The sequence below is a fragment of the Labrus bergylta genome, chromosome 14 (assembly GCF_963930695.1).
Source record: "Labrus bergylta chromosome 14, fLabBer1.1, whole genome shotgun sequence".
Classification (NCBI taxonomy): domain Eukaryota; kingdom Metazoa; phylum Chordata; class Actinopteri; order Labriformes; family Labridae; genus Labrus; species Labrus bergylta.
Genome location: NC_089208.1, coordinates 19,586,633 through 19,601,735, shown reverse-complemented (window position 1 = coordinate 19,601,735; position 15,103 = coordinate 19,586,633). Strand labels below are relative to the sequence as shown.

Genomic DNA, 15,103 nt, shown 5'->3' with positions numbered 1-15,103 from the left:
ACATGTTCATAGTTTAGACACGCATCTATTCATATTTTATACATGCTACTATATCTGATATCTGTACTTAATGATGTATTTCTTACATTCCTATTTATTCTATATTATTACATTTACATATGTCATCCCTATATCTTGTTTATTCATCTTACCTCTTTGTGTTTAAAATCTGTGTGGAAGCGATTGTAAAGCCCAAATTTACCCCCTGGGAATAAATAAAGTGATTCTGATTCTGGTTCTGATTTATAAAGGAGGTAAATTCAATAGAGAGATACATTTTAGTCAAAACATTTTTTAGATTCCTAGATTTCCTGCTGTAACGGCCCAATAAAGAATTTCTGATACTGATTGTGGGTCTGTAAGAAAATTACTGGCAATGGTAAGATTACAGAACATACTTATAAATGTTGGGTTGTGTGCCTCAAAATGGATGAGAAAAAGGTCATAGCATGCAACGTTTCATTAATTCTTATAAGCTTAATAGAGGTGTTTTCTAGGTTACATTCTTGTTCCATAAAATCTTGTTACTCATGTCCATCCCATGCATTTTCAGCCACCGTGAAAAAATTGTCACGGTCCAATACTGGCACCCTGTGGTGCAGGCTGTGAACTGCATCTAACTGACTGAAATTCTTTTAGTAGCCATTAGATGGAGACACTGAGCAACTGTACATGATTCATGTGGTATAATGACAGTGCTAGAAATGTTTAGTGGGTCAAAGAAAATCACAGTGTGCAAGCAAGATGTCACTAATCTTAAATATCTCTCTGTAGGTGTAGAAATACCACCTTAAAATAGTTCAAGGTAGTCCATCTTTCCACCACAGGAAAGAGAAAATTACAGTAATTTCTTATTAGATGTTACAGTATCAGACTACCATATAGAGAAGGGTAAATCAGGACAGGACACAAAGGTTAAGTGAGAACCAGAAAGAAAAGTGAGAAGGTCACAACAAGCTACTAAATGATGATGCTGACCAAGTTTCTGCCCTGCCTCCCTCCCTCCCTGCATGTCCTGCGTCCTCCGTCAGGCACTGCAGAGGAGAAAGGCGAATCAGCACTCTGCTCTCCATCCTCGTCCCTCCTACCGTCTCTCCACCTCTCTATGTGGCTCCCACCTTGACTCAGAAGTGAGATGGTCTGCATTGCTGCTGCACACTGACGGAGGGGACCACCATCAGCTGTTTATCACCTACAAGACAAGAGCGCAAAGGCAGGAACTGCTTCATCATCCAGAACTGACAGGGGGTAAGGCTGCTGGAAGATGTTCAGCTCCACCTTAAAGAAGCATGCAAGCTTTCAGGGTCACATTAGGAAGCGATCGACTTTGCTAGAACATACAGAGAGACAGGGCAGGATAAGAAAGGGTAGTTATATGTGCAGACATGTTTTAACAGTATTGTTTTTTGTTTTTTTTTGCTTGGGACGATGGTAAATAAAACTGACAAAGGCACTGTGAAATGTGGGGAATAGTGTAACAAACAGAGAAAAGACAGACCAGGGAAAATAATGGTGTAATCTTTCGCTCTGACATCATGTCCCGTTGGACAGAGCAACTCAACCTGGCAACCAACTTCTGTTTGCAATAGCAAAAATAATTATCTCTATTATCAGTTTATGGTTTTAAGAATCACTGGTGAATTTAGTCTCTTTACTGTAAATGATTTCATGACCTCCTCCTAAAATGACCTCACACACATGGAGAGTAAGACCACCTGTTTCAGAAACCCTGATTTGAATGGATCAAAGTTCAGCATTTGGCATGTCAGTGCAAAATTAAAACCTGTCTGAGTTTCATTTTTTAAATTTTACTTGTGTTTGTATGTTGTAATAATGTTCTCTGTCTCACATTCCCTTTTATTACAGTTTGATGTGTGCTACCTCATCATGCTAAAGTCTCTGTTTCTCTATGGCGTACTGGGAGGTAAGAGCTATTTCTGTGAGGTATTTCTACTTTGGTATCTTCTACTTGGGATATCTAGTCCCACCTCTGATATGTCCTTTTGTGTCCAGTCATAGTGTTGCTGATACCAGCACAATGTCAGCAGATCTCTGTGTGTGTGGAAGATGACAATGACCTGAGGGTAGACTGTCGGGTCCCGCCCAAGCCCAACAAGATCAACAGCTATGAGTTCTCCTGGTCGATCGGAACCAAAGAGTCACTCATTAACACCAATGTGTCCGGTTCATCAGCAGAAGGACAGGTCAAAGGCAGCTATGTGGAGGAGCTTGAGCCTCATGGATACAGAATGACCTTGCCAGGCTTCATAGACAAACTGCCATACAACACCACCTACATGTGCCAAGTATCCGGGATAGGTGACAGAATCACTGTGGAGAGAGGTAGGTGTATCGACTGTGAATGTGTGGGAGAAAGTTTCAAGAGGGTTTAGTCCTTTGTTTTCATGCCACTTTTCTTCCTCTGCAGAGCAACTTGCCCCGTGTTCGGCTGTGAGCATGTTTCTGAAGAGCTCCTGCTCCCTGATCATCTGTCTGCTGCTCTCCTTCTATCAAGCACACAGCTAAAAGAACAACAACATCAAAAACAAAGGCTTGCAACTGCACCTTCTCACATCTAACCATGTCTGTGCATCCATCCGCATCTCCAAACATCCCCAGTAACACCCACATGTAAAAGTTGTCAACAACTTGCAAAAGTTACTCCTTCTCTTGTTTTCCTGCAGAGAGCACTGAATTAATGTTTTTCTTAATATGAGTGATAAAGAGTGATGAGGACAAAAAAAAGATTGTTGATTCGAAGCAATGTTTATAGATAAGATTTGCTGCAGAGGAAAAAACAGATGTATGTATTTGAATATGATCATTGATAAGTATCTTGACCTGTAAATATTTTATGGAAGCTGCAGGATTTGTTTTCAATAAAGGGTTGCTAATAGAATCAAACATGGACTTGGTATGAATTTAGTGTTGATACTATATACGATAACATAGTTATCATATAATTACAAATGATTATAAAAAGGATAAACCTTATTCATAATTTTGGAATTTTGGAAATCAGAAGTTTTTCTTAAGATGAGGGTTTATTTAATTGTTATACAAACCTGCTATGAGTCAGCATTTTGATAAGTGAGTGGTAAGACGATGACAATAGGAGAGTGGGAAAGGCAAATACCATCCCTGCCCAAGGACAGAAGATTAAAGCTGCATATGAACAGCTTAAAATGAACAATACTGATATCCTCACAAGTATAATATTCTGTCTAAACCTGGATTAAACTGAGAACTCGTGGCTGCATTTGAAGAGTCAGTCTACTCACTATCCTGCATAGTGCCCTGAGGGCGCGGTCACACTGGACCATACAGACTCAGTGCTGTTATTCTTTTAATTTGATTTGACCTCAAAAGCCAGAGGTATCAAAAAGTCCTCCAGTGCTTCTAAACTCACAATTTATTCTAATTTTACATTTGATCAACCCATATTAAAATAAATGTACTGTGCTGGATTTTAAAGACCTGAGTGATCTATAAATAACGAGGAAAAACAAACTTAGAATTAAAGAGAATACAATTTCTAAATCAAACCATAGATTATGTCAATGATGATCAAAATACAGTATCAGTATTATTATACTATTACATTTTGAATGATGCTTCACTGTATTTCAAACAGATTCTCTTTTATTACAAATTATAATAAGGGGCATTTTCCCCAGATCCATTTGTTTCATTGGAGATGTCAACTGCTGTCAGTTACAAAAAACTTATTTTGAAGCGAGACTTTTCTAAGTTACACACACTTGTTGTTAACATTTATTAAAAAAACAAATATACATTAGTCCTCCAGTCCTTAGCATACGCCGATAGTGAGAGTTTTACTGTAATGTGACGAACTTTGCCACACTTCGCGTTCTTGACCATCGGCGCTTGCCGTAGTTTTTAAAAAACATGATGGCAGCCTCAACTGGTAGCAAAAAGGGAAACGAACTATCCAAAGCGGAATACTTAAAACGTTATTTATCCGCCGGTGAAGGTGATAAGAAGTCAAAGGGGAAGCTTAAAAAGAAACGTCTTAAGGCTCCTGAAAAAGGGTGTGTTACCGAAAACATGTGATTAAAGTTGTAACCTGCAGTGTGCATGGGTTAGCATGCAGCTAGCTGTGTAGCGCCTCTCGGTGACTTCAGGTGTTTGTTTTGTGCATGTAACGCTACTTAACACACTTTATTATTATTTTTTTTTATCAAGTTTGAAAATAGTGGACGATGACATCGACTGGAAGCAGTTGGTCAAACAGGAGGAAGAAGTGGAAGAGGACGAGGAGGAGGCTCCAGTGGTAGGAACTCAACTTGGCTATCATGAGGCTAGCTGGTTAGCTCCCTCCATTCAATCAGTGAGGCTGTGGTCGATCAGCCTCCTTCATTAAAAACATCCCTTTACTTAATATGCATAAACGCAGTTCATTTGTTTGCTAATCTTATATAAAAATATGTTACTGTAACATACTATACCAAGACAAAAGTGATTCTTTGCATTTTTTGAATAAAGCTTTAAATTATAATCAAATATTCTTACAATTTAATACACTTAATTAAGCTTTGTTTACTTAGAGATGTAGTGCGTTCCCCAATAAATACTGTGTACCATCTCAATGGTTTATATAACAATGTAACCCTAAAAAAAATAGCTTATTGATTGCAATAATTGGCTTTAACATTCAAATACAAGATGTGTTAAATGATGTTTACTATGGTGAAGATGGCGTTGAATAATCATTTCATTTTTCATTTCATTATTTAATTTATTTTGCTCAATTCAGTGTATGGTTTCAACACCATAATACACAACAAAAAATATTTTCTCATAATGCTGAAACTCTGTTCATGAGCAAACAGGAGCAGGAAGAAGACAACTTATAATACCTGCCCCCCCCCTTCTCCTAATAACACAAGATTCTGTTTAACAGAATAAGGTGGCTATAACCTGTTGTTCTCTCTTTCTTTCACAAAACAAAAAATAGATCAACAATATAGAAACAATCAGTTAGATTAACTCAATACATTCATAATTTCCCAGAACCTTTTCTTTATACATTCTTTTAAATTGAATGATACTCGAGCAGCGTTTTAAATGATTATCGAGAGAATTTCATAATTTAACTCCATTTACTGAGATACACATTCGTTTTAATGTAGTGCGTGCAAATGGACTTTTAAATATTAAATCTTCGCCTATGATCCTCCTCAATAGATGTAAATACAAACAGCTTCTGTGCATTTTCGGGTAATGATCTATTTCTAGCTTTAAACATGACTAATAATGTTTTCAAGTGAACTAGATCTTGAAATTTCAACACATGTGAGCTAATAAACAGTCTGTCAGTATGTTCTCTAACGTTCACTTTGTTTATGAGTCTGATCGCTCTTTTCTGTAACACAAAGGTTTAGTGTTGGTCACATAAGTGCTGCCCCATTCCTCATTGCAATAAGTGAAATATGGAAGAATAAGCGAACAGTACAACATATGGAGAGAAGCAGAATCCAAACTGTCCTTTGCTCTGTACAAAAACACCAACACATTTACACAATTTTGTCTTTGCATATTCTATGTGAGGTTTCCACGTCAGTTTTTCATCAATTATGACATATAATCAATGATGAGTGTTAAATATTTTTTTTAAACATCTCAGTGTTAATCTGTTCAGATTGCAGAGGTGATCGACGAGAGACCAGACGAAATTAAACAACTGGAAAACTTCAGAACAAGCAATAGATGGAAAATAATTGGAGGTAATTGGTGTTGTTGAACAAATAACTTTAGATTGAAGTGTCTCCAGTGAACAGGGTTACTTACTTTTAGTCTCCTCTACTTAAAGCTGAGGAAAATGAGGACACAGAAGAGTTGATAGAAGGAGGGCCACAGCATTCAGAGGCTGAGCCATCGAGCAGGAGTCGCCATGATTCGCCAGAGATTTCACCGAGGAGAGGTGGCCATGATTCTCCCATCAGAAAGACTAGACATGACTCTCCAGACATATCTCCTCCAAGAAGAGGCCGCCATGACTCCCCTGACCTGTCACCTCAGAGGCAACAGTCAGGAAAATCTGGGAAGGTACAAAGTAAAGGTAAGTGATGAGAAGTCATTTTGAGGCTATACCTGGTGTCTTTCTGTGTAGAGTAAGTTGATCTTACTGAAATAAAAACTGCACACTAATCCAAACAACCTGAATATTTTTGTAAAATATATAAACCTCCTTTTTTTATTTAAGTATTGTATTTTAATCTGACAAGTTGTGTAGAAAATATATAGCAAATGTTGTATCTTGATATTGGCGGGTCAAACTAAAAACTATTTTTTCTAGATCTCTTTAAGCATTAGTGGAAGGAAAATGAGAAGAGACTTTCTCACTAAGTTCCAGTTTGATTTTAACAATATGACAATATAACTGTAGAACATTTAATAATAATAATTGATCCTTTATCAATCCTGTGAGGGGAAATTCAGTTTTTTTTAACATGATTCATAGTATCAATAAACATTTATATGATTTAAGTGAAATGTGATGGATTATAAACCAATGTCACAATATTTGCAAGGTCCACTCTCATCTGAAATTACAACTGGCCTAGTGACTGCTCCTTTTTAAAGGAAAGTTCTTATCGCATAAATGTTTAGTAAGTTAACCGTTTGCCAAACAGTTATGTTTTGCATTTTCAGATTTGTCACCATCCAGAAAGAAACGTTCTCCTGATCCTCGGCGGCCAAAGCTTTCAAAGAAGGCTACGAAAAGGCATGATTCAGACTCGGACCAGTCACCCCCACGGAAAAGGCCTCTAAAGGGACAAGCCTCAGACTCTGACCAGTCTCCTCCAAGGAGGCGCACAAAAACAAGAGCGGGCTCTGATTCTGACCAGTCGCCACCCAGAAGGCGGCCGCAGAGTGCAAAGGACTCGGATGGCGATCTGTCACCACCTCGCCAGCCTGTCCAGTCACATGTGAGTAAATTGTGTTGGAAAAGTGTCATGTAATGTTGTTTGCTTCAAAATTGCTTTTTGTATGCAGTTTCTGATCACTCGCACTTTCACTGTTATTAGGGTCCAAGGATGCTTTCCGGTGGAAAATCCGGTCTAGTTTCAGTAGATGTTTTAAGGAAAGAGCAGGAGGAGAACCGACGCAGAGAAAGACACAACCAGCCACTCGAAGGTGAGCTCAGCTTCCTTCACAAGATCAGCTAAAATAACTTTTACATCTCATATATCAATATAACACCGTTACCTTAAAGTTGAAGAACTCAGTGGAGTAAGATGACATTTATAACAACTTTCCTGTCATTCCTAGATGAATCTCGCAATGCTCAGACGGTGTTCCGAGACAAGAGCGGTAAGAGGAGGGATTTAGATACGGAGAGGGAAGAACAGAAAAAGAAGGCTGGAGAGAAAGCAGCAAAGGATGAGAAATACGCTCAGTGGGGAAAAGGGTAAGTCTGCCTAAAGGTGTTAACACAATAGTGAAGGCCAGAGAATGTGCCTGCTGGTTTCCATGAGTTAAGTAAACATGTGTTTATAGGTTGGCACAGGGCCAGATGCAACAGCAGAAACTCGAGGATGCAGTGCACGAAGCTCACAAGCCGCTGGCACGTCACTGCGATGACGAGGATCTTGACCGCATGTTGAGAGAGCAGGAAAGAGAGGGAGATCCCATGGCTGCCATGCTCAGACGAAAAAAAGTCCGCAATTCAAAAACACAAGGTTTGAAGGGTTACATACATGTTTACCTTGTTCCCCGAATGTACTGATACATTTTTTTAACCACTTATAATGTGTATACTAAGGTTTTTTTTTGCTGTTTTTGCAGATAAACCACGTTATAAGGGTCCACCACCCCCTCCAAATCGCTTCAATATTTCACCAGGCTATCGCTGGGATGGAGTTGACAGGTAAAGTTTGTGAACGTCAGTGACTTGTATTTGTAATGTAAAGAATGCAATCGTATGATGTCCCTGTCTTGACCCCCATGAATACATCTGTAATTCATTAAATTCTCTAAATTCTCTCTGATGGAGTTATTATGTGTAAAATAATTGGGCTTCTTTGTTGAATTAAAACTGATGGCCCTTTATAAAAGGTTTGCTCTGAAGCGTCAAACAAACTGAAGATGAAGTTGGGGATTTGATTGCAAAAGTAACAGTGTTATTTGTTTTGTCTTTCTTGCAGGTCAAATGGTTTTGAACAGAAACGCTACACGCGTATAGCAGATAAGAAGGCCGTCCAGGATGCCGCCTATAAATGGAGCGTGGAGGACATGTAATGGCAAACAGAAACCTGTAGATAAATGGTGGAGCTGAAGACAGAAGCTGAAAAAGAGTATAAATTACATGTTGTTGTCTGCTCAGCAGAAATGACTCTTTGAACTAGAAGCAGGATTTTGTAAAGCAGTTTGACACTGTAAATGGACATAAGATTATAAAGAACTGATAAACTACATTACTGTACATAGAAGTGAAGTGATGTCTATTGACATCTTATGTGACAGTGTCCAGATATTTGGAAGAAAAAAAGCTGATTCAATCTTGAGCCAGAATGATGTTTTTCACTATTTTATTAAAAAATAATTTTTCTGTAGTCCTGTGTCTCAAGAGTTCACCGCCTGCATTGGGATTTGGAATTTAAATGAAAGACTTTGACAATCTGTCATTCCGTGTAAATGGACTTCAGTGTATTGAACCAATATAGAAAAATAAGAGTGTGTTTATTTATACTTTGTGTTTTTAAAAAAAAAACTCTTGTTTATTTTTTATACTTGTGGCTGCACACGTTTGGAGTCGTTTCAATACTGTAATAAGCCTTTTTTTCAACAACCATACAAATGGCTGCCCCAATTAAAATGTAACAGTTTCAACACTTCCAACTCCTTAAAGAATGAACCCCATCATTAGTTTTAATACTTACAGTTGTTTAATTCTTGAATGCGTAATGAGATGAAGGTAATCATATGGTTTTGCTTAAGAAACGGTCTCAAATCCAGAGTAATAATAATCAAGCTATCGGATTCCTGACATCACTAACTAAACAGAAAGTGCTTCTCTTTGCATCAGGATCCATTTCATAGAGGACAAAGCACATTTGTTATTAGAAACAGGAATGACGTTTTAATTGCCTGATTGACCTGTTAGTGAACTAGTGTGGAGTCCATGAACACACGAATGAGAATGAACTGTGTTGGATGTTCACCTTTGATTAAGCCAAGACGTCTTTTAAAAGGAAAAAACTATATCAGGCGTACATGTCTTGGAATGTATAAGTACAACTAGTAAGAGAGCCTTCAAGGGAGGTTGTTTCAAAATACCATTTCAATATTGACCTATCATTTAGCTCCATGATAACTGAGAATACGCCATGCTTCAGTGGAGAAAAAAGGTTTGGTTTTTTGTGAGAGACTTAATTTTTTAAGACTTTTATATTTATAAAAAGTTATACAACCATTATGTGTAAGTTGTGATTGTTAGTATATACTTTGGAGTACACACATGACAACAAGTGTGCTTGAATGGGCAAAGAGATCACAGAGTTTGACCTTGTACTTGCACATGTATGTGTGGGTGTGTACGGCATATTATATTGGGATAATGTAAGATAAGTGGTAAAAAAAACAAAACAATTACTGTCATTGTTTATCAATTTATTTTATTTTATTATAGTTACTTTTTAATTGTATTTATGAAACTTTATTTTGTCCCTATGTGAAAATGATAGTCGATGATCTCAACAACGTACGAACAAAGTATAAGTAGGAACCTTAAAAACGATGACTGACAAAACCTGTTTCTACACGGAATGTTTTTTGTTGAAGAACGCGTTTGCTGCAGGCTGCTTTCTGTCGGCTTATTTCGAAAAATAAAAAGCGGAAAGGTTTCAACTGGACTTTTTCGTTTTTTGTTTTGGTAAAATGGTTGACTGGAGTCCGATAGCGAAGGTGTTCGACCCGCTGAAAGCTGGCAGCATCGACAGCACGGACGTGGAGCCCCATGACCGGGCGGTATGGAGGGCTATGGGGGCCCGGTATAAACCCAACAAAGGTGTTGTTGGGGACCCGCTGCTCACCCTGTTTGTGGCTCGTCTAAACCCGCAGACAACAGAGGCCAAACTGCACCAAGTGTTCTCCAAGTACGGAGACATCCAGCGAGTGCGACTGGTCCGGGATATCGTCACAGGCTTCTCCAAAGGGTATGCCTTCATTGAGTATAAGGAGGAGCGGTCCATCGTCCGAGCCCGCCGGGACGCCAACAAGCTGGTGGTTGACCAGCATGAAGTGTTTGTGGATTATGAACAGGAGAGGACCCTCAAGGGGTGGGTCCCCCGGAGGCTCGGCGGCGGACAGGGAGGGAAGAAAGAGTCCGGACAGCTGCGGTTCGGCGGCCGGGACAGGCCTTTCCGCAAACCCATTAACCTCGGGGTCGGTCCGGTGCAGGAGTGGGGCGGCGGAGGTGGAGGTGGAGGGAGAGAGTGGGACAGACAAGAGGGCAGAGACAGGGAAGACCGGGACCGACACAGAGAGGCCGAGTGGGGCGGCAGAGGGAGGAGAGACGACCGGGACAGAGGCAGAGAGAGGGAGGACCGCAGACAGCGGGACCGGAGCAGGCACCGGGAGAGGAGATGATGACATGAGAATAATCTCATCTGCTTTAGAAGAAAAGTGTGAAACATTCTCAAATCATCTGGCTGTCTCAAAGAATGAGTGTTTAAGTGGACCGAATGCAGCTGGCTATGGAAAGTTTAGCTTTTCAGTTATTGCCTTCTCCTGATATATATCCTCTATGTGGATAATGACAAGTTTTATTGTTTGATTTTAAGAGACTGTGTTGAGGAGTTAACCTGAAGCATCGTTTCATCTTGTAATGTTGTGATTTCTCTGGGAGTTTCTTACCTCTCACACTCCTATGTTATGTACATTTAGCAGTTAATATGTTACAATGAATCATTTTATCACGGTGAATTTGTGTTTTAACCCTGAGACAGCAAAGTGCCTTTCAACAAGTGAATTCAGCCGAAGAGACAACGTGTCCTAATTTTTGTTCTAATAGCTTAAATGCCTCCTAATATTCATTTTACACTGTTCAAGAGCAACATGTTTTTTTTTTTTTAATAAAGGTCAGACACACACTAACAAGCTTGTTTCGTATACTGATCTATAAAACATTTAGCTTAATGCAAATGTTATGGTCTAAAACTTTGTGTTCTAATAAAATTTCAGCTCCATTTGCTTCCATTAAAGCTTCTTATCCTGCTCTTTGTTGGAGCCAATGAAGTTAGGAGATGCAATTAGTTTTTGATAGATCCTGGGAAGTCAATCTCTCAGTAGTTCAAAATGAAAAGATAACAGTCCTATGACTTCTTCTGATCCCTGTTCTGGTCCGATAGAGCAGATGATGTTTCACTTGTGAGTCACAGGGTGGATTGTTTTTTCTCAAGATGACAACAAGTATGGCTGAAGTCATTAATACAACATATTAAAGGATCTGTTGTTAGCATTAGTCCATTAGATGTTTTTCCTGTGACTCCATGCATATCCTGCATCATCAATCCATTTGGTCATCAACCCGACCTGCTGCTGGGAAATTCATCACTGCTACCTGAGAAGAAGCCAAACTAGAGAAAAGAGATTGTGCTGGAAAGATCTGATTGCTTGGTAACTGTATGTAACAGAAAACAACCAAGCAACCAATGGATGTGGTTACATTTATTACTGACTGAAAATATGTATTTCCAGACAGATACAAACTGTGCTGTGAGGGGTTAGGAAAGGGCAACTCAACCAAACCTCTCACACAAACTTGTGAATATGTTGTACTATTTATATTGTATAATATGCAGACATGCCTATAAAGCCCATAATGCCCACAAAACCTGCCTTTTAAACTATTTTTATTTCTGTGTTTTTATAGTACATGATTAGAACAGGCAAGTGACTGTTTCAAAGTGATGGAATTAAACATTTTCTGTATTTCTGTTGTAAATAAATTGTCATTTTTGGGATCATAGATGAGCTGGGAAGTTTTGACTCTCTTGTCCAACATATATATTACTAAAAAGTGCACACACAAAAAACTTCTTTTTTTTTATGGACTAATGTCTGTAAGTCACGTTTGGTATTCCAGACGAAGACGCTCTCAGCTTTGCAGCAAACCTGGAGCTCACAACCGGCCAACCTGGGTAAGTCTCTCTTTGGACTGTGCTGAATTCGAATCTGTGAACCAAAACACACACACACATAATGATGAGCTTCTATTAATATTAACCTATAGCAACATGTGATAGTGACAGACTGACCTGAATGCAGGGTTGATGCAGATGTTGTCTGGCTGTGGGAGGGCAGGTGTCCGTCTCCTGCAACAGGAAGATGGAGGAGGGAAATCCTTTTGATACTGAGACTGCATCTCTGCTGCGACTTGCTCTTTTTTCACAGCTGTCCCATCGCCGTTGTCCCCTCGCTCATCCCCCTGTATTTCCCAGCCCCTGCTAATGTTTCCTCTTCCTGTTTGTCTGGAGATTGTGAAAGGAGAACGACGGGACTCCTGTTGTGTGTTCTTGGCAACACAGTCTCCTGAGTGGAAATCGTTTTCTTGGTAAGGATTTCATTTAATACATAGTGATGAAATGTGTCATCCTTTGCCAATGAAGGCAACATCTGTAAAAACAATTATGACTCTTTTTAGTCACTCCCTTCCCTTCTACCTCCTCAAGTCTTCTACTTTCTTTATCAAACTCAACACACTGCCTGGAATGCTTGTTTTCAGCGCTGACTCTCTCATATGTCCTGACAAACACCATAAACAGCTTATAATAAAACAGTTAAGTTGAGTTTGAGATAAGACTGTAGACCTTTGCCTCTATCTTGCTGTGGGGCCGGTCTGAAGCAAAAATCTTCTTGGGATGTTGTCTCCATCTTTGCAGGAGTGTCTGGGTAGAGGAGATACCCTGAGGATATCAGGAAAACACAAAATAGTCAAGAGTGGGCTTTAAAAGTGAATGATTATTTTTGTTTTGGCGTTCCATAATTGGTGTGTCGTTATCAAATTTTAGATAACTATAACTCCCGAAGTCATTTAGATGTTTTGGTTTACTTGATCATGACTCTCTGAGGCCACTTACTGTGATAAATCAGAAAATTACTGTATGTTGGTGCCCAAACATTCACATGACAATGATAACTTTAATAAGAAACAGTTTTATTTCTGTCAAAGCATAAGATTTGATCCAAACTAAAGACAGACTAATATATAAACTTCTTAGTGGGTGTGTAGAGATGTGATTAATCTTCTATTTGCTCAAATATCTGTTTTTCGTATTTTTGAGGACCTCACCCTTCAATTCCATGAACCCCATTAACTTTCACAATAAAAAGGTTTAAACAACCATCTGATTAAAAAACAACAACAACAACAACAACAACAACAACAACAGCTTGGGTCCATTAATACAACTGGAGCTGGGAACGCAAAACCTTTACCTGCCACTGCAGGTGGTTCTCCCCTGTAGGGTCGACTGGGCAGAAATAAGTCATGATAGCGGCGGGGGTGTCGTAGGTCAAAATGTTTGATGAACATTGTGTCTGAGAATCACCAGCAGCCCTGAATGATGTGTGTCTGGTACAACAGCTACTGTAGAAATAAGTGGAGGTTACATGAACACAGGAAAAGCTCAAATTTAAACTGTGGTTGTAAGCCTAAAAAATTGATCCAACTTGTATCCAAAATAAATAGAAATGCCAGTATAAAGCCTTAAAAAAGGCCCGAGGAGAGTTAACTGTATTTCTTACCTTCAATGTAGAAAACACAAGACGTGGTACAGTTGTGCAGTGTTTTCTTAGACTGTGCACTTTTCTCTGTTCTGTATGTATGTTTGTGTGAGGTTGTACACACAGCTACTTAAAGCTTGTTTCCTGTAGTCATGGTGTTATATTCTTCTCCTGTGAGTGACAGATACAGTAGTTAACAACTGAGACAATAAAGCTGCTGGGCCACCAACAGAGGGCTGGGACTTTTGCAGCAGCTCTGAGAGAGACGGATTTAAAGGGGAAATGGTCCAGTGTAAGTGGGGGCTGATTTAATGGGTGGGCATACAGGTAAACATGTTCTATTCGTGCTGAGCTGAGGACTAAAATATGATGTCTTAGATTAGTGACTTGAGTAAGATGTGCGGTAGCAAGTACAGTGATGATAAACTACACTCAGACACACAAACCACTCACACAAAAAAACAAAACATGATGTGAACTCAGTGGTTGCCCCAGAGCATTTGGCCTGCACTCAGCAATGCTGTGTGCCTCACAGTGTTCAGCTGGCATACAGCCAAGTTATATTTCTCTCACATTAGAGGGCCTGTTTCAGCCTGTAGCTTTTCAGTAGAGAACCTTAGACTTGTAAACTCACACAAAAATCATCGAAGCTAATGCACTTTTAAAGAATTGCATGGTGGGCAAATTTGTTCAAATAGTTATATTAGTATAGACTTTTGTCTGAAGTCAGTGTTTGTTAAGGACTGAAGGAAGTACAACACAAGTTTTACTTTAAACTAGGATTATTATAATATGTGTATAAATTCTCACCGAATGATGTCACTTATTGTGATTCCTACTGTATATTTATTTTTTGTTATAAACCATTGTACTGGAATCTACTAAAACCCCTTACATAACATCTGTGCAAAAGGCAGAAAAAAAACCTTACAGATTTTACAAACACTGAAACACAATTGCTTTACATTGGATAGAAATATTTTATTTTGAGTTATTTGAATGTAGCCGAGAATGTTTTAACTAGAGAGAAGCATACAAAATGATTCCCAGACAACACACAATCTTACTTACCTCTTAATAGAAACTTCATTCAAATGGCGTTTCACACACACATACATACACACACACACACACACTGAAATTTCTTGCTTTTTCACTCAGTTTACTTAATTAAGTTATATGAAACAACATGAGCTTCTGTAGTAATCCTACTTCAACCTCTTGCTAGTTTAGAAGCTTTGATGTTTTTGAACCAAACTGCACTCATGATGCTTGATCATGAGTTAACATAACAATAATTATAACAATAATAACAACAACAACAACAACAATAATAATAATAATAATAATA

At 38.9% G+C, this 15,103-nt stretch overlaps 3 protein-coding genes across 3 annotated transcripts; 2 read left to right on the top strand and 1 right to left on the bottom strand.

Moving 5' to 3' along the window:
• Positions 1–3,756: 3,756 nt before the first annotated feature.
• On the top strand, positions 3,757–8,579 carry bud13 (BUD13 homolog). Its single transcript, XM_020652973.3, has 10 exons — positions 3,757–4,052; positions 4,207–4,294; positions 5,663–5,747; positions 5,834–6,082; positions 6,676–6,953; positions 7,053–7,161; positions 7,297–7,435; positions 7,525–7,706; positions 7,813–7,894; positions 8,172–8,579. Exons 1-10 carry the CDS (start codon positions 3,910–3,912, stop codon positions 8,263–8,265), a joined length of 1,449 nt encoding a protein of 482 aa, XP_020508629.2. The 5' UTR covers positions 3,757–3,909; the 3' UTR covers positions 8,266–8,579.
• A 138-nt stretch (positions 8,580–8,717) lies between these two features.
• snrnp35 (small nuclear ribonucleoprotein 35 (U11/U12)) lies at positions 8,718–11,995 on the top strand. The gene has a single exon (XM_020652993.3). It carries the CDS (start codon positions 9,904–9,906, stop codon positions 10,612–10,614), a length of 711 nt encoding a protein of 236 aa, XP_020508649.2. The 5' UTR covers positions 8,718–9,903; the 3' UTR covers positions 10,615–11,995.
• A 4-nt stretch (positions 11,996–11,999) lies between these two features.
• Positions 12,000–15,092, bottom strand: si:dkeyp-69c1.9 (uncharacterized). Its single transcript, XM_065962673.1, has 5 exons — positions 13,774–15,092; positions 13,465–13,615; positions 12,837–12,932; positions 12,285–12,558; positions 12,000–12,201 (listed from the first exon to the last, which is right to left on the bottom strand). The coding sequence occupies exons 2-5, from the start codon at positions 13,559–13,561 to the stop codon at positions 12,081–12,083; spliced, it is 588 nt and encodes a 195-aa protein (XP_065818745.1). The 5' UTR covers positions 13,562–13,615; positions 13,774–15,092; the 3' UTR covers positions 12,000–12,080.
• Between the last annotated feature and the right edge of the window lie 11 nt (positions 15,093–15,103).